The sequence below is a fragment of the Dendroctonus ponderosae genome, unplaced genomic scaffold (genome assembly GCF_020466585.1).
Source record: "Dendroctonus ponderosae isolate FM_Combo_2020 unplaced genomic scaffold, Dpon_F_20191213v2 Dpon_F_20191213_1, whole genome shotgun sequence".
NCBI classification, from domain to species: domain Eukaryota; kingdom Metazoa; phylum Arthropoda; class Insecta; order Coleoptera; family Curculionidae; genus Dendroctonus; species Dendroctonus ponderosae.
The window spans coordinates 26,722,244-26,742,179 of NW_026017110.1; the positions used below are offsets into that span (position 1 = coordinate 26,722,244).

Below are 19,936 nucleotides of genomic sequence, written 5' to 3' on the forward strand. Positions count from 1 at the left end.
GATATCTAAATATTGATAATTTGTTGTTACAAAATAAAATAACAAATAATAGAACATATTATTGCATTAAAAGTTATTAATAATAGTTGTGACACGCTATTTGGACTTAATTTTGATCGTTTTTCATAAATTGACCCTGCCTTATTTAGAAAATATCCGCTCAACATCTGGTTTAACAATTGTCTCCGATGAAAGTCACTAAACAAGTAGGTAGTAATATTTTACCAGTTCGGAACTTTGAATCGTGCAATACAATGCAAATGGACATCATCTGGGCAGCATCTGGACTACAGACGGAGAGTAAGACATAGGGAATCGGTACCGGGATTCTATCGATGCGATTTAATTTATTTTAATTTTTTCTTGATACGAATTTGCGTTCACAATCAATCAGGCGATTTAAAATAGGTCCAACAGTCTTTCGAAACTTTATTGTAGTGGATCATAGGCACAATTTTGTTGCACAACATCGATTGTTAGTTCTTAAAACAATATTTAACAGTACATGGCAATGTGCAATCTCATTTGTAATGATAAACCGGTCGTTTGAAGATGATTTTCAAAAGTTTGTAATACATTTTTCTGCAAATTGATGGACGATCCGCATTTTTTTGCAGTTCAACTGCTTTAGTGTGGATAATTGTGTGTGTACTTTAATTGAAAATAAAAAAAAAATGCGAAACTCGAATAGGCATTTAGTACATGAGCACCCTTAACCTAATATTTGCAGTATCTGCAGCTTCTTCCTTGATAATTTGTTGATACAATATTATCAGCGTTATAAAATAAACTGCACCAAACACAATAATATCACACTCAATATTTGATAAATCAAAGTCACTGTCAGTTTAATAACGCAATGTGCATTTGAAAAGTTTATCAGATCTACAGATGCACCCGCACTAACAAAAAAGTGCATATGTGCGTTCCAAGCCTCAGGCGCGAAGAGGCCGGAGTGGGGGTCGCCGTGACCGAGAAAAATCGGTTCCCCCTCCCATAAAAAGTTATCACTTCAATAAAACTGCCGAAAAAAGTGTTTTTGTGTGAGTTTTTCAATTCTAGAAAATTGCACTTTTAATCTTAGGAACTTTGTAGAAAGAATATTAATTTAAATTGTCACTGTTGAATCGTTGAACATGTTTAAAGTAAATAACAATTGAACAAAAAGACGTATTTTTGACATTTTTTTAAATCCGAAAAGGTAAAACCGATGGCATAAAATTCGTTATTTTCTTATTTCTACCAAACGGGATCCGTTTATTCAAGAAGAGAAAGATTGTTGATTCTTTAATCAATTTATACAAATTCAGAGTTGCTGAAGTTGAAGAGGGGCGAAATATTTCGATCCCAAAAGCTGCAACAGTACTCAAGGTCTGTGTACCCTCTTAAATAAGAACATTTTTATTATTTAAGCTTCCAGCTGTATATTTGCTGGTATAAACATGCTTTTTTCTATTCACACTGGCACGAGTCTGCTCCAGCTCCAAAATGAGAATCGGATGAATTTGCTAAAAAGAGTTCTAGGTCGAAGAGTCAATGAAAAAGCTCTCTCTATATTTAGCACAAGGTAAACCTCCTCTATAAATTCCAAAATGCTTTGGCAAACTATTGAAGATTGTTCCTCCTACTTTGGCTAAACGGTAACAATGACGTCGAATTAATTGGAACAGCATCCCATTCTGCAAGACGACAATACAAGTGGGGTGTGATACAAAGAATCCTCGAGCAGGCCCTCGCTGTCTCAGAAGATTTGCGTAGTTAAATTAGCCGTCGTCTTAATTAAAATAGTTCAAACCGGATGAGTAAAGGGACGAAAACAAGCTCCGCCAGCAAAACGGCTTTATTATTCGAGCTCGACTCTCGGTTGTAATTTCCGCATTTAAATTATTTTCTGAAATTTTACGTTTCTGTTCTTAATGAAGATTTAATTTCTTAATAAGATTCAATTTCTTAGTGACTAACGCGGTTTTAGCTTAGAGCTCAGCTCGGTTGCCACTTAGCGGAATTGATGATCTATTTTTCGCCTTTAGAAACTAAATGGAATTTTCGCTTTTTGCTGTTAAATTAAAAGTGGGTGAAATTATTTCTAAACGAGCTTCAATAGTTTGCGTTGTTATTTTTCCTTTGGATTAACTATATCGAGATCTGCTCGTTTTTCGCGCAAATTATCTTCTATTCTCCCCCATTGAAGTACCTAAAGAAATCGTATCTTTCTACTTGATTTTTGATTATACGCTGGTTAAATTCGAAAGTTTAATACAAAATTGTGCTTTTCAAGAACCGCGCTTACCAGCTTAAAATGATCAATGAGACTAAAACGATTAAACTTCTTTACTGATTCTTGGTTCTCGATATCCGGATAGAAGAGAGTCACTGGTGATTTTGCCGGAAAATGCTGGAAAATTCACCAGTTTTCAGCAATGGTCAAGCCTAAATATTTTCATGCTCAGACTCACGTTGCGAAAATGTTTGATTAAAATAAAAGATGAAGAATTTTTCCATTGGAAAAAAATCTGCTCGAGTGACAAATTGAAGATAAATCTTTTTAAAGTCAGCTGAACTCGACTGTTGTTTTTTTAATGTTAAAACCTAACTTTTCAGCAAATTTAAGCGCTTTGCAATTTAACTAACATTGCAAACTGCACCTAAGTTTGGGCTGAGAGTGTAAAGAGTCGATTTCTAGCCAAGTCAACACTTGCTTGGAATTTATTCTATTATTTTAGCAGGCTTTTGGATTGAAATCCCATCACCATACACTTGAACTAATAAGTATCACTTTCCTTGAATTTCTTGAGTAAAAATTGTCAATTTCTCAAATTCATAAAACGACTACTCCTAACTCAGCCGATCCCAAACGTCGAATTCATTCATGTAAAGTTTCCCATACAAAATACGAACCTGCGTTCCGAACTAAACCGGGCAACTTAGTGAATATTTGAAAGAAATTATTGCCGGGTCTGGACTGGAATAATTGAATAAATAAAGCGGCCATTCTTTATTCCTTAAGAGCACCTTTGTGGATTAAACGCAAAGTAGCGTTACTGGCCTCCAAAGGATCATATGGCATGCTTAAAGGCTTTTACGGGCGCTTTCTTTGCGGTTTCGATATGTACATACTCGAACGGTAATTTGTAGTTTCTTTAACACAGCTGTTTTTTTAACAGCAGTCCTTAGAATAGGGTCTATGGCACTTTTAAAATATTTTCAATTACTACTTGCAAGATGCACAGATACCTCACACAGGTAACTCTTGAAAATGCCTCAATTTACTCATTCGTAGTGCAGCTTCGACCCCGTCATACTTCATTACATAAACTTTGTTCATTTTACTAATATTTGCTTTCTTAGGAGCGATACGATTGTAATCTACGTTCGTTACATTTCGGACAGATTAAAAAGTGGCAAAAAGAAAGCAGAAAAAAGATTACCAACAATTCCCTGTTTATTCCCCTAAGATAAGAGATAAATCACCGACGAACAAAGCAACAATTTTCGTGATGCGGGCGTCCAAATTTAGCTTGACTAATTAAACCGCAAAAGAATTCAGGTCGAAGAGTTTTCACCCCGTATCATCGTCTAAACAAAGAAATAATTTCCACCGGCTCCGACTTTCCTACTTAAACACAAAACGAAACAAAACAACCCTGATTTTATAATTAAAAAATTTAACTTCTGAATAGTAATTAAATTGCGTGCCGAGAGAAAGGCTAATGAAATGTCAGGGCTCAGTATTACGTGATTAATTAGAAGATTAGAATTTGCCAAGTGCCGGCCCGAGGAACGAAAGATATGATATCGGACTGCAATAAGGGGTGGCCCGGAAGGAAAAGTTCGGGGGCACGAATTAATGCATTCAGTGGTTTCCTTCTATTTATCCTTTCGCTTCATTCCACTAACCATTTTATCCGTTCTAACTATTTCGGCTGCTCTATTCCTCGATCTTGAACGCAAGAATAAAATTGGATTTGTAAATGTCTCCTCAATCCATTATGGCAACTCAATTCCTTAAATTGCCACTGTAATACCTATATCAATTTCCTCTCAATCTATTTTTGCGACAGAGGAACGATATTGCAAAATGGAGAACGAGTGCGGGTTAGTCGGCGTGTTTATGGTCCGCCGACAATATTTTATTAGTGCCATAAAAGCATTGAACGTGCATAGTAAAATTAGGAAAAATGTGATAATAAAACACTAATAATGCAAGTGTTTTCATCAATAAACGTGTGGGGGACTCTTTACGGAAGAACTGAAACTTTGGAAGTTTTCGAGATAGTTCGTCTGAAAATGTTCCAACATTTTGGAAAACTTCTGTTTCTCTTCTTGTGGAATCATTTGTATCAGTGTTTGTTCAAGTTATAGACGGTGCGCATTTAAAGTCCAAATCTGATCTCAGCTTTGAAAAATCTTGCAGGAAACGTATTCTGCGGTAATTTCCGCGCAATAAAAAGTTTAAACTTTTAACGTTTGTTTCACTTTCACGAAGTTATAGAAACAGAAAAATATGAAAAGTATAAAATCGTAACTCTTCTTGCGCTTTGGAGATCAATTTCATCAGCAAAAGTACAGTACAGTTTCTGCTACTATTTACGCTTAAAAAAAAAATTGCCCTTGGAAATGTGGAAATTTATAATTGTTTTTCAAATCTTTTAAAAATTCACTGAGTTACCCTTTTCTGTAGAAACAATTGCTTGAAAATATTGGGTCTAAAAGGTAAAAACCGGAAATTTTGAAGAAACTTAAAAAAATTACAGAACGATGAAGGTGACGAGTTTTCCAAAAAGTTCATTAATGCTTTTGCTTTCTCGATCGTTTTTTTGAACGATGAAGCAATGAATGAGGCGAATTTTCAAACAAAATTAATTTTATTATTTTTGGCTAAAAACACCCGAGGATTGTCAGGAAAGAAGAAAAGCATCAGAAAATAACGTTTTTTTGAGCTTTTGATTGAAAACTTTTAATTTTGTAATCGGTTTTTGAGAAAACCTTAAAAATTTTTGTAAAAAAATGGGAGACGTTTATTTTCGTTTTTGTCCCAAATTCGACGCTGAAAAAAGTTTTTGCAGAATACAGAGAGTTATAAATTAATCTTGTAATTTTTCGCGTAAAAGACTTCCAGATTGTGAGTGTTCAATAGAGCGTTATTGCGTCGAAAGGAAAGCAAGAGAAAAATGAAGTCAAAACCAAAGAACCACAGTTTTTAAACAAACTCTACAGTCTTCAGAGGCGAGTTTTCCCAAAAATGTATTAAAGCTTTTCGATTATTCTGTTCGTTGTTTGACAGAAAAAATTATTTGATTTTTGTCCCAAATTCGAAACTTTTTACAAAGCGATGAAGGAGGCGCGTGTTGTTATCAAATTTATTTTATAATTTGGCGCAGAAAATATCTCAAGATTGTCAGTATTTTCACACTGACGTTAAAATCAATCTAAAAACAACAAAAAAAGGTCATCAACAAAATGTTTCCCGCGCCGACATAAAACGCCAAAAACCCTGTTTTCTCCAAAAGATAAGTTTTAACGGTCATTGCTTCAAACTTGTGAGTTTTTGAGACTTTTAGGCCGTCGTGAAAAAAATAACTTTCTGACGTTGCTAGCACAAATGGCTTACATTTTCAGAGGTGGTTTGCTTCTACTCTGAAGATTTTCTAGTTGACGAAGAAATGCTTTTCCACAACGGCCTGAAAGTGCGAAAAACTCAAGTTTCAGCATCAGTTTTGAATGGAAATTCGACTATTAAAGTTAAATTTCTACAATGTTTTTGTGCAGAGAAATATCCCTTCTGCTTGCTTTGTTTGCTGTTTTTATACATCTTCCCAGCAGCTATTGCCGGTTTTTGGACAGGCATGTTCTTGACTATTGAGAATTTCAGCCAACGAAAAAGTGGTTGCGTTTGCTCCAGTGAAGTGACAAAGATTGGGAAACAACTGGCGCTCATCCACATTTTTCGCCTACTGAACTGTTTTAAACGGCATAGATTTCCCTTATGCCGCTTGGCAAAAAATTAAAAAATGTTAAGGTCCGTCAACCATGGAAAAATCTCCATTGGGATATGGAATGGTCTTTATTTCACTTATCCCTCAGTATGGCAGCACAATGCATAAACTTTGCAAAGTGGCTCCGATGGGCGCTGACGAATGGCCCTGTAGAGGATCGGGCCGACGAATTCTTTCATTTGACGTCCATGCCCATTCGGAGTGCTTTTCTAAGTAACTCTTAAAGTTTACACCATCTATCACAAATGCAGGCATTGTGCTGATCTGGTAGAAATGGCATTTTGCCTAGCCTATCAAACATGCGGCAAATTGCCCACTTAATCCCTGCATTATTCGATATTTATATCCAGTATAATTTATCTTTGTTGTCCTAGATTGTATTTTTCATTGATTCGAAGTTTACTCGTTTGTTTAACAGCTGCTGTTTGCAAGTAAATATCTTAAAATTTACCCGATAATTTATTGGAGGAATAGCAACCTAAATGGATTTAAAAGTCTGATATGACGGGAACGCATCGGGCAATAATAATTGACCAGCATGGAACCGACATAATCAGCATAGGAGTTATTATCATCATACTGGAGCCATAGGAGAGATTAATTTTGAGGCTTTGTGCCTCGGGCTGTAACTGACAGAATCGTTAAAATAAACCTACAATGTTATAGCTCCGAAATCGCCATCTTAATAGGAGCACCCCATTTCAACGTTAGTAGGAGCGTGCGAGTCCAGTATTCGATAAAGATTCGACAAACGCTTAAAACTGGAATGTGACATGGCCTGTTTTCGAACTGGGTCGCTTGGGGGGTATTTATGTTTCTATAAGACGCCCCAAAAAATCCCCAATTGGTTTAATGGGAATTTTCAATTTCCGCAATGGCTTTCTTAAAATATTACTGAAATCCATAAACCAGCATTCGCCGACTAGAACAGTAAAACTAAAAAGCCTTGAAGGCTCATCCGAACGCTCCATTAGCTAACTGAGTTTTCGAACTAGTGAGAATGTCATTTAAGGTTTTGTTTTCTTGCATGTTTTTCAGATTGAACGGCGTTTGAACTTCACTCGTTTGAATCATAAAATGAAGAAAAAGCGCGGTCCTCTACATGGGGCCTAATTTCAGATTTAGTTTTTTGCTAATATTTCAGTGCTTTTCTGTACGTTTTGCATACACCTCCGGAGGAAGATCGCCTATGGTTTTAAAAATTTAATTTTGGCAATTCAATTTAATTTCTCCAACTGTTCTCTTTGCAACTGCAAAATACATTGCTATCAAAGAAAAAAATGGAGTCTCTACAAAACTCCCAGCCATCATCAGTCCGATCACAGCCGCATCCAAATGGCCAGCTAATATTGATGAAATCACCGCCCATCTATGCATTAAACCCCGATTTGGAAACAGTAACTGAAAGCAATTAGCAAAGTTCCTTATTAATTAATGACATCCCGCTTACAGATAGTTTGCTTAGGATTTTCCAGGTCCCGAGACCGGAGCATAGAGGGAAAACGTAATCAACTTGGCCCCGTTAGATAATTGTTCCGATAAATTTAATATGATCCAGTCGCTATCAAGTTGATTACCTGGCTTCATCCATAACCCAATTTTATTGTTAATTTGCTTTGAATGGAGAATTATTGTTTTGTCCAATTGAAAAATTGCAATGGTTAAAGCTATCGCCTATGAAACAGGCAAATGGATGTTCTGAATCCAAAAATTTTGCCAGTTTTCAATCAGTCAAAATTAATGTTTGGGTTTCGATCCCAAGAAAAATTGGACTCACACATAAAAATATGTCGATTTTAGAAGTGGAAGTGTTGCTGTTGCAGCCTAAAATATTTTTTTTGGTTAATGCTAAACACTTTTTTTTGAAAATCCAAACATTTTTTCAAAAACGGTTGCGGAAATAAGAAAAATTTAAGTGAGAGATGATTTCTTGCCACGTATCAAAATTTTGTCAATTTCAATGTCAATAAACTCTTTTGAATAACCACTAAATACTTTGAATTTGAAACTATTGAATCACATCAATGAAATCAAATAGATTTTTGCTTTCCATGTCCAAGAACAGATTCAAGATTTACAGATTGAAATTTCTTCTGTAAAATGTGAAAAATTGTAGCACCTACTGGGTCCCGTTTGAAAGTGAGAAGTTTGAGACTGAAAGCGTGCGGGAATAGCAAACCGCTGATTTTTTAGTTACAGTTAAGTTACAATTTTTTAAACGCCGTTGTGTGAAAAAAAATCCGCCGTTTTTCTGGGTATATTTGAAAAATTTGAGAAAAATAAAATTCAGTCACAATCTGATGATTAAAGATTATTTTATAACGTGCAAATTTCAGTTTAGTTGTTTAAGTCAGTTTAGAAATTGACATTTTGCTACGGCGATTAGAGGCGCATGTTTGATCAGATTGTGAAATTTTGCAAAACTTCAATCTCGTTTTGATTTTAAATGATTTCTCAAAAGTCGAACGAAGGCATTTCTTTCGCAATCTGTAAAAACAGAAAATATCTGTTTGGTTCTGTTTGCCATTTTGTAACGGAAATTGGGCCGAATGTAAAAAAGTCTATTTTTTGGGCAGATTTAGAAACTTTGTACCACTTCAAGCTGAATTTGAATAGAATAAAAATCAGCAGGTTAAAGTTAGTCTTTTTATTATACAGTGTATGTAAACATTACAACTAGCTGCTTACCTTCGTTTGTAAGCGATGATTTTAAGGCGGCAAATGTAATAAAAAAAATTGAAAAGAAATGAGAAAAATTCGATTATATAAGTAGATTTTCAAAATTGAAAAAAATAAGTTGGCCTTGCGTCAGGATAAAATTCTCCATGTTGGAAGATTGGGGCGTCTTCTATAATCGGTGAAAAAGTCAAGCTCTAGTTTGGATCGGATCGGAAAATAGAATTTTCAAAATGCAGGCGCGTCAAAGCGAAAACAGTCTTGGATTTTGATTTAATTTTCTGACTATATTCTCATTCAACATTTGCCCACAGAATTTCAGAATTTGTCATGTCGATATCAAATGTCGTGTTGAAATTGTTATTAGCTGATTGATTCCGTTTGTAATCTTGAATTTTCAAATAAAAAACGTCCCGAATGGTAAACAGTAGATTTTATGAACAGATTTTGAAAATTCGCAAAACCTCAATCTTCTCATTGCGAAAACCACATCATTGCTAGATTTGACGACTAAAGTTCGCTCTAAAATCGGCGAATATTTTAAGTAACTGCTTGTTCTCGTTTGCAAGTATTAGAGTCTATCCACGTCAAATGCGCTGAACTTTTTTCAAAATTTTACCCAAAAAACAGTAGATTTGAAAAAATTGCCAAAAACATAGCTGGCCTTGGTTTAGAACTAATTTTCGAAAATTGGAAAGTTGCAGTTTTTTCTATTATCTGTAAAAAAATTTAGTTGCTGATCCATTTCGTGTGCAAGCTAGAATTTTAAGACCAAAAACGTGTCTAGCTATTCTACTGATCTTTGCTCAGATTATACAAATCCCGCATTTTATGCTCCTTTGCCTCAATTGCAGTAGGAAAAAATGCATGTTCCTTGTTCGTTTTTTCCATGTAATCACTACCGAAGCCATTCATCATAAAACCGTTATCAATCAGCATGACCACTTAACAGAGTAATACACGTATGACTTATATTGAGTGCCTGGCTGCTGTTGTTGGTTACTTATGGAAAGTCGGAAATACAATAACAACTCGAGGGGGATTAATTTGAATTTTAATGAAGGTGCAACGCAAGCTACCCCCGATGACATGCCTCTAATCGGGTAAGTAAAAGAATAGCATGAAAGTAACTCACATGCTAGTCATGCAAAAGTGTGTGTGCCCCATTTCGCCAACCAGTAAAGTCAACGAGTAATATAAAATTCTAATATAAACGGGACCGGATACAATCTGAAAATACATTGTGGCATGGAGGCACGTAATCGATGCCTTGCTTTATGCAAAGTGGAGGACCCAGGTTGACTTTCAGGACGCAATTTATAAAACTTGATAACGTAAAACATTGTAAAGTTTCGTTCGCTTCGTGCCTGACGAAGGACCGTCAAATATAATTAACTTTGCTGCGGTTTATAGTGGCTGTTTTATGACGAATTCCCATTTCTATCAGCAACTGGTCAGAGAAACCGAACTCGCCTACAAAAGCAAAGAATCGCCCCAATATCGCTTGTAATGCAATAGTGACTGAGAGCTTTCAGATTTATCCATTAGCATTAGTGCCGAGAGCTCTGTCGTGTGCATTTCATTGATGTCACTTTAATTGAGTCTTATGGAAAGTTCTTGTTCATCTGCACAGTTAACTTTTCATTTTCCCTCGCTTGCTAAATGGACTTTAATGGCACCTTAAAGTCGCACAAACGGCAATGGCAAACGGAAATGTGACTCGCCTTTAATGCATCTTGCACAATCCATAGTTCTGCTTTCTTTTTGTCCAGGTAAAGACTGATTTAATGGGATTGCTGCGTCTGATTTTTCGGAAAATATTCAAATCACACATTGATGACAAACAACAGGTAGCAAAAAATTGTTTTTGAGCATTGAAATCATTTTATGGAAACTCTCAACTAATGGAGTTCAAAATAGAGTTAACTTCAATAATCGTGCTCTAATATTTCATCCGGCAATATCCGGTATTAGGCTGTTTCATGCCGTAAATTGTGGAGCTGCAGCTCTAATTACGTTCCGATTAATTGCAGGTCTATTAGCTGCTTTTAGTTGCCAATTATTTTGCATATTTATGTATATAATAAAATAGTTTATTGCTTTCTGTCTGGAGCATGCTGAGTATATAAACGACAGTCAATTGAGACAGCTTGAATTTAATGAACTACTTGCACGTTTTTTTCAACTGAATGGAAAATCTATTTTTCATGCTATTTGAAAATGAAATATTTTTATTTTTCCCTCGAAATACGCCACTTGCAATTAACTTATTTATAAAGTTGACTATGAGTAGAAACACCGCGGGTCCGGTTACAAACCGACCACTTAATGCAGTTTGTTTTCTATGTTGTATTAATATTTAATTATTAGTGAAAACCCTGCTAAAGTGAATGGAGCTTATTGAGAAGAGCGTCAAAAATATTTTCTTTTTAACTGGAAGCTCCTACTTCGGCCCCAAAAAGTTGTTGTTGTGACTCCAACACCGTTTGCAGCAGCCAGTGGACTAGTTCCGAGGTTATTTATGAACGATCAGTCTACATGCTCCTAGAATCTCAGTCGATTTGAAGAACTCAGTGATTTTTGGACAACTTCCAACCTTCGGGTCAAATTTCCGTTGTTGAAATAGGTTCCTGCCTCAGACAACATTATCGACATCATAACTCAAAAATCTTTGTCAGTATTAATGTGAGTATTTCTGCAGGTTTTTGTACAAGTTGAGCCTATTAACGGAGAAAATTGGAATTGAATGGAGGCTCTTAGTCGCTTTTGAGAGACCTCTAAACTTAAGCTCAAAAAATTAGTTGCCATAAGTTCCTGTTTCCGAAAAAAAATGCTACTGCGCACATCCTTATTAGCATCAACTGCAGTATTTCCAAGAGTGTTTCTAAAAGATGCAGCTGTACAATTCCAAAATTTGAATTGAGTCACAGAACTTAGTGATTTTTGAGAAACGTCTGAAGTTTAGGTCCAAAAAACTGCGTAATCAGTTCCTGTTTGGGAAAAATGTTAGCACGGACACTTTTGTTAGCATCAGCTACAGTATTTACGCGTGTATTGTCAAATAGTGAAGCTACAATTTTACAAAATTTGCATTGTGTCGCAGAACTTAGTGATTTTTGAGAAACGCCTGAACTTCAAGTCTAAAAATGAGTTGAGTAATGAGTTCCTGTTTCCGCAAAAAAAATGTTACCGCGAACATCTTTAATGGTATCAATTGCAGTTTTTGCAAGGGTGTTTCGAAAAGACGCAGCTGCAAAATACCAAAATTTTAAACGAGTCAAAGAATTTAATGATTTTTGAGGAACGTCTGAAGTTTAGGTCCAAAAATTTGTGATCGCAATCAGTTCCTGTTTGGGAAAAATGTTAGCACGAACACGTTTGCTAACATTAGCTATAGGATTTGCAAGTATATTTGCAAATAATGAAGCTACAAATTTACAAAATTTTAAATTTCTTTAAATATTGATGGATAGTTCTACAATCAAAAAGGAGATGTAACCATGGGTAGCCCGATCCGGCTGCTCAGGCGAAAATATCTATATCCCGTGTGGGACCATCTGCAGACATAATAAGCCCAATCCAATAGTCTTGTTTAATATTGAAGAGAAAAACTGATTAAGTTCTGCACATTATCCGCTTTCATATATTAGCGTCCAATACCAATTCCAATTTAATTTCCGGGCTCCGAAACTTATCCACTCACAACACCAATTCAATTTAGCCGCTGGGGCCAATGAATTTGCTCTGTACCTGCCCTCGGATCATTCGTCACAATGTCAAACTTTGCCAATGTATTACGGGTTCTTTCTGGTAATATCAAAGTTTCCTTATATAACCGCTGCTCTATTCTTACCATTCCGTGAAATGTTCTGTTTTATTCGATTTTATGTCTGTTTCAGGTGTATATATCAGGTATATAGGATATAGGTGTATTACAGACGTTTCAGTTTACTTAAGGTGTAAATTTGGTTTCATTCCAGTAGCTCGGTTGTTTAGAATTAATTTTTGAAATTTGGCAAGTTTTGCGCGGTTTTTGGTTTATTCGCCATCCTCTTCTGAAGGTAATTTTTTAAGAACCAATTGAGGGATTGCAGCGTGGGCATCAGTAATCGACAAAGGAAGCTTCAGTTTACTCGAGGTGTAAATTTGGTTTCATGTCAGGCTCTTGTTCCTCCATAATAWAATTTTGAAATTTGAACRRGTTKTTTGTTTTGCAGGATTCTGTTCTAAAGATAATTTCTCAAGAACCATGTAGGTGGTTACCAGCAACCTATAAAGGAAGCTTCTGCTTCTAGTATGTRCAGTATGTAGTTTCATTCCCGCTGCTCGTTCTTTTATAATTATTTCTTGGAAGTTTTTTGTYTTTTGCTCCTTTCTGTTCGAGAATAATTTCTTAAGAACCAATTRAGACTTTCAAACGTGGTCAGCGACAATTGACAAACAAATCTTCAGTTTACTTRAGGTGTATATTTGGTTTAAGCTCTACTGCTCCTTATTTAATAATTAATTTTTTAAGTTTGGAAAGTTTTGTTTTTCTCCCCATTATCTTCTGAAGATAAGATCATTTCTCAAGAGCCTTTTGAAGCATTGGAACGCTGACATTAGCAATCGATACAGAAGGTTTCTGTTTACTTAAGCTGTAAAGGTGGTTTCATTCCAGCTGCTCTTTCTTTTATTATTAGTTTTTGAAGTTTGGGAAGATTTTTATTTTTGCACCTTTCTGATCCGAAATTAATGGTTTAAATAAAACTTGGGTTTAATTGAGGTGTAAATTGGGTTTTATTCGAGCTGCTTGTTCCAGCATAATAATTTTTTTACAATTTTGACAATTCATTCCAGCTGCTCATGATTTCATAATTTATTTTTAAAGTTCGGAAAGCTTTTGCGCGGTTTTTTGTTTTTTTTACCATTCTCTTGTGACGTTAATTTTTCAAAAATCAGTGGAGGCATTGGAACCTGGATATCAGGAAGCGATAAACGAAACCTCCGTTTACTTGAAGTGAAAATGTGGCTTCTTACCAGGTTCTCGTTCTTTTCTGATTAATTTTTGAAATTTTGAAAGTTGTTTGATTTTTGCACTTTTCTGTTCCGAAATTAATTTCTCAATAAATATTGGAGACATTGAAACGCGGTCAAGGACAGTTGACAAAATAAGCTTCAGTTTACTTGAGGTGTAAATTTGGTTTCATTCCAGCTGCTCATTCTTTTATGATTAATTTTTGAAGATTGGGAAGTTTTTTCATTTTTGCACGTTTCTCTTCCAAAACTAATTTCTCAAGAACCCATTGTGTTTTATTCGAGTGTTTGCTCCAGCATAATACATTTTTAACAATTTTGACAAGTTTTAGCGCAGTTTTTCGATTTTTGCGACATTCTCTTTTGAAGTTCATTTCTCAAGAACCATTTGAGGTATTTAAAAGTGAAGCACAGTAATCGATATAGTAAAGTTCAGTTTATTCACAGTGAATTTAATTCCATTCGAATGCCTAATTCCTGCACAAATAATTTTGCGATAAAACTAGCGATTTCCTAGTATCTCTTGAGGTTTTCAATGAGTCGAGGAAAATCAACAACCAAAACAACAACAATACTGTCTATTAATCGAACATCCAAAATAGCGCTGTTTACCTGACCGGCTGCTTGATAACTCAGCGTTGAGCTGCGCTGTTTACGAATCATTACCGTAGGCAATTAGTGAAGTTCCTTATTAATTAATGGCATCCCGCTTCCAGTGAATTTACATAAGATTTCTCACTAGTATGGAAGGGAGCACGTAATTAACGTGGCCCTGTGAGATAATTATTTTGATAAATATAATATGATGCGGGCATAGCGAACCAGCCAGCTTCCACTAGCTGTCTTCTCTTGCTGCCACCTTAATTGTTAGTGTTAGTTTCCTGCTGGTAGGCCTCCACTCCTGTGCAAGGCCTAATGAAAATGGACCTTGATTTAGCTGGTGAATCGAAATTGCTTGTAGAGAAATGGATGAAGAAGCGTGATTTATGGTATTTTAAAACTAAACAGTGCCGGAAGATGCAGTTTAGTATTAAATGTTGATTAGCAAAAAGCCTTGAGCTAATTAGGTAATTGATCTACTGTGCCTAACGGTTTCTGAAGTAATTAATTGCGGAGTTTTGATTGTTACTGGAACATATTCACTATATTCACATGCATATGCAACATATTCATATGCAACATATTCACTAAAGTCAAACAATGAGGAAGAAAGGAGCAAGCAACTACTACAAAAATAAATAAAATGGTTCAGTTGCGAGGAAAATGTTCTGGTTCTTTAAATTTTTTTCGTTATTGAGTTTATACGGCTGTATTTTAGTTCGTCTTTTCTAATCAGCGCACAAAAATAGGAATGGAAAAGGGAACATCGTTCTCATTGCACGATCCTAAACATTTCCGAATGAAATATGCGACTTTTTCGAAACTTGACTAGAGTGACAAACTTTTTTTTTCTGAGCAAAATGTTTCTTGCTTTGTTTTTTTAAAGCTTTTTATGGTATGTTTTATTTTTTGAAATTATTTCTTAGGCTCATTTAGATATAGCTATTGATAGTTAAAGCACAGAAATATACACATTTCAGGCGCTAAGAAATACTTAGTGCCTGAAATTCGAAACTCGTTTAGAATTACACAAAATTTCTTTTTTCTCAAGGCTAAATGTTTCTTGTTTTGGATGAGTCTTACGTAAGTTTTATTTTTTAAATTCTTTGTTGAATATGTTCAAATACGCGATTGATAGTCGAAGCACAGAAATAGGGATACTTCAGGAACTAAGTATTAGAAACGACACAGAAACATTGAACATTGAATATTGTTTAAATAATTAATTCAAATATCTAATTTTAATGAAACTCTCGTAAAATTATACAAACGTTTCCTATTCTGTGAAGGCAAAATTTTTCTCTCTTTACTCTCGAGGTAAGTTTTTTCTTTAATTCTTTCTTAGACTCATTTAGAATTACGCGATTGGTGGTTGAGGCACAGAAGTATAAATACTTTTTCTAAAACTAATTATTTAACAGCAACAAACAAACATTGAACACGTTGCAGATCTTTTAAATATTTAAATAAATTTCCGAATTTTAAAGACACAAAAAAATAGACAAAAGTTTATTTTCCTTCAGAGCAGAATGTTTCTTGCGTTGCCCCCTTAAACTTTCTGTCATTTTAAAATATTCCAATCGGTTCCAATTTGGATTGGAAACTTTAGCAAACAAAGCAGAAACAGGACATTTCTGGGTAATTTTAATTATTGAAAAATTGCGCAGTGTGTTTAATGCGTTTTCAATAATATTTCTGTGCCTCAACTTTCAATCGCGTAATTCCAACTGAATCTTTTAAAATAAAACTTGCATTCAACGCAATGCTAGTCAGTCAAGCCTGAAACATTAATTTGGCAAAACCATTGAAAAAAATATAGAAGAAATTTAATCGATGAAATCCTGATCCCCAAATAGGTTGATTCCATCCCCATTACCTCATGTGTATGTATATTATTAAGAGATTCCATCTCTGGAAAGTTTTGAAACGGCTTCAGCAAGCGCAGCTTCGGCAATACATTTTAATACAACAATACACTTAAGCAAAGTAAGATCCTGTGTTTAAAGCACCCGATCCTCTTTAAGCGTGAGTGCAATGTCTGATTCTATTTACCATTGATATCATTGTTTCTCGAAAATAATAGCGAATTCATGTATCAGTCTATTAGTTGCGACATTTATTTTCATTCCGTGACAAATAAATTATTCCGGTTGAAAGTCGTTATTGTCTAGATGGGGCTTTTGCTCTTAATCGACCTCCCAAATGTCTTTTCGGCATAGATGTCAGCAAACGAGAGGAGCACAATGCGAGCTAAAAAATGTTGCTTTTATGCGAATTGCGCACAAAACACACGGAGTTAATTCGGGCACTGGTGATGGCCACTTGAGCACACTTTTATTGGGTTCAGTGAATTGAACCCTAATAAATCGGGAATTATCATCAACAAAGTGCTCAAATTCGCTCGGAAACCATAACGCATTTATTCCTTCTAAACAGTAATGTATATGCCATTACCCTTCAATAAACTGGCCTTTAACGTAAAATTACTGATGCAGCTGTCGCTAATTGGATTCAGATTAATTACCGGCATTATCTCGGTTCGCCTGCATTAACTACAGGTTATTTGCGGCCCGGATTTAGATTAGAAAGACTGACGCTAATTGAATTTGCCTCTGCAAATTGACATAGTCAAAGCTTACATTATGATAAATGGTAATATGCATTTGCGCCTTAAATTAATAACGTTATTAATTGATTGATAACATCAATTTGCATTTTGTCGCTAGCCTCAACAAATTATCGCTAATTTCAATCGAAAATCATTGGTAAATTTTAAGTAAATTTAAATACAAGTGGGCTAATTAGGACAGAGCAAATTTTCCGGATCCTTAACCGGCAATAATAACAAAACAAACGTTATTTTCACTTAAATGCACATATTTCCATTGACACAAAGAACACGGTTTCATCATATTCAATAAGGGCATTTCCCGAATGAACGTCAACTATGTAGTGACACTATAAAGTAGAATAAAAGCATCTTAAGAGAGGCAATAAATCTCGCGTCGAGTATATTGTTTAGGGACGTGACACTTTCCGTCTGTTAGGCGAACCTGAGCTTGATATCAAGGGCCCTCGAATCTGGCCAAGATATATATCTTTAATAATTCCGAAGGAACAACAGATGTAGTCTTGGATGGTCTCTGATGCAGATTATTGAAGGAAATCTCTGGCCGAATGGCAAAGTTCTGATTGATGCAGATGGGGCCCAGATAATATTTGAGTTATTCAAAAAAACCTTAAGTTTTCCTCGTTTTTTCGGTATTGCTGATTGATTCAGAGCTCAACACGCTAAACTACCAAAAAAAAATTGCGCACTAAAAACGACCCTTTTTAAACTAATATGCAAAATAAATAAAACATGAAAACATTTTCACACAAAAATCGGTGATAACAACTATTAATTTAAATTCGGACAGATGGTTACACCGACTTCGCACAGAAAACTTTAAAATCAGGCCTGAGGCAAAACTCGCATCTGCTTTTAGTAAGTTGCGAAAATAATTGCAGAAAAAGACCAACGAATAGTTTCATTTCATCCGATGAATCGACCAAATGCAATTTTTCCTGCTAACCGAAGCATCCCAGTCAAAACTATTTCTTTTACAAATGGTTTTTAAGAAATGTGAAAATACAAGTTTCCGATGAACCTCAATATCTCCAAAACGAAAAACCATGGCTGAATTCAGAGGATAGTTTTGGTTAGCGGAAACCATACTTGGAAAAAAGTTGATATTGACTTTTTTCCCCAAAATTTCTAATAAGCGATATACTGGAGATTTTGTGATTTTCCACAAAGTTTTGATAAAAAACATCGAAATTTGACCACGCGCACTTAATTGAGGTTCAAATGGGAAAATTTTCCCTCATGCTCAATTGCGCCAAATTTGCGCTAAATCTTTTGAGTAGCACGCAAAATTATGCGTCATACCCGATGGTTTCAGCATTACTTTTTAATTTGTCGATTCTTCCGCATCGTACCTGAACTGTATTGATCTGGAATGAAACTAACATAATACAAAAAATCATTGAAATCAGTAAAATTTAGGTTGATTGCAACATTCAACAATAATTAATGAGCTGAACTGTTTCTTCCGAGTTTTTTTTTGTTTGATAAGAGTAAAATACTTTAAAATATCTTGTCAAGGGAAGAAACTGCACGTTTAAAATATTCAGTGTAAAACCAACATAAATTTTTTTATCGAAAATACTTTGAAGGCTTTTTGGAGAAAATTGGTAAAAAAACTTATTTTCTTTACTAACCTTTGCCATTGTCAGACCCGTGCATAGTATCCTGCCCTTAACGGTCAAATGTAGATTCTGGTGTGATATTGTTACATTATTCTGGAACAAAAAGAATTGGAAATTACTCCAATTGCTGGGTATTTTCAAATGAAAACCTCGCCTGAACAACAAATCATAAATTATGATAATTTTAGATGGCGGTCCCTTTTCAACAAAATAAACCTGCAATCAAAGCCAAAGCGATCAGTAGGAGAACCATGGGAAACAATATATCAACAGCAAATATTTGCCCAAAAAATTAAAAAATTTGCATTAAACCATGATTGATTTGCGCTCAGAAAAAATCCTGCACCCGTCATATATCAATCGAAAGTATTCATATAGTTGGAAAATTTAGGGACCTCAATATATTCCTAGAACGGCCTGAAGGAACGTATCAAAGCCCAATCTAGTCAGGCTTTTAGGGCCTATATTTCAAATTGCGGAGCGCCTTATGTTCGCATCGAGTTTACAACAATCCGCACTTAGCGCATATAAAGCGAAAATTCCTTTCGCTTTCATCGATACGCTCGAGCCTGCAGCCTCTGTCCATGAATCATTACTTTCGCTTTTAATCAAATTAAGGAAAAAAGCACCGGTAAAAGCTTTTATCGCCTTTTCACCGCTAAATATATATCGGCATTAGAGCGGGCTTGATAGAGAGGAAAATGACGGGGATGAAGTGGATTCTAAGTAACCGCCCGATTGGACCCTGCAAATTACCCAGAGGGGTTTAAACTGAAAGTATCATGAAAATCAAAGCAGGATCAGTGTTGGATGAGTGTGAGATCTGAGTTAAATTGCAGATGGATTGATTTTTAAATAACCGTGTGTGTCATACACTAGTAGATAATGAAAAGCAATTTATTGCATTTTCCTGACTGGTAAACACATAAAATGCAGCCGATAATCCCAAAGTGAAGCAATTAGGAGTTCCATTATTGACGCAGCTAACGAGTTGTTTGGCTGCTGGCATTTGCCGGATTAAAATCCCCTTTCAAATTAGTGCATTCCGTTCAATTACGGCCCTGTAAATGGCAACAATTTCTTGTATTGTTCGAAATCGTCGTAGGCGCGTAATTAGCTAAATCTGGTTGTGAAACAAGTCCTAACGATGGCGCGGCGGTTTAACGAGGGCTCGTTAGAGAAATGGCAACGGATATTCCTAATCGGCCCGCTTTTCCACCATCCATTAGGACAAATTGACACCTGGCGGGGATTATATATAAGGGGCTCGTTCTTGTAAGCGCAGTAGAGTAAGATGCCCATACTAGTAGATAGCCAGTATGGAGAGAATGTGATGTAAAGGCATACGGATGCCAGAGCTGAACCATTCTTACAGAAGACCGCAAGTTTCAAAGGAC

The 19,936-nt window shown here is 35.5% G+C and overlaps 1 protein-coding gene across 2 annotated transcripts in view; it reads right to left on the bottom strand.

Moving 5' to 3' along the window:
- Positions 1-19,936, bottom strand: part of LOC109535679 (LIM domain only protein 3) — a 57,386-nt gene that overhangs the window by 5,806 nt on the left and 31,644 nt on the right. For both annotated transcript variants that reach the window (XM_048661655.1, XM_048661654.1), the window contains exon 3: positions 18,552-18,632. In XM_048661655.1, coding sequence (XP_048517612.1) covers positions 18,552-18,576 — 25 coding nt within the window. In that variant the 5' untranslated portion in view covers positions 18,577-18,632. The remainder of the gene's footprint in view (positions 1-18,551; positions 18,633-19,936) is intronic.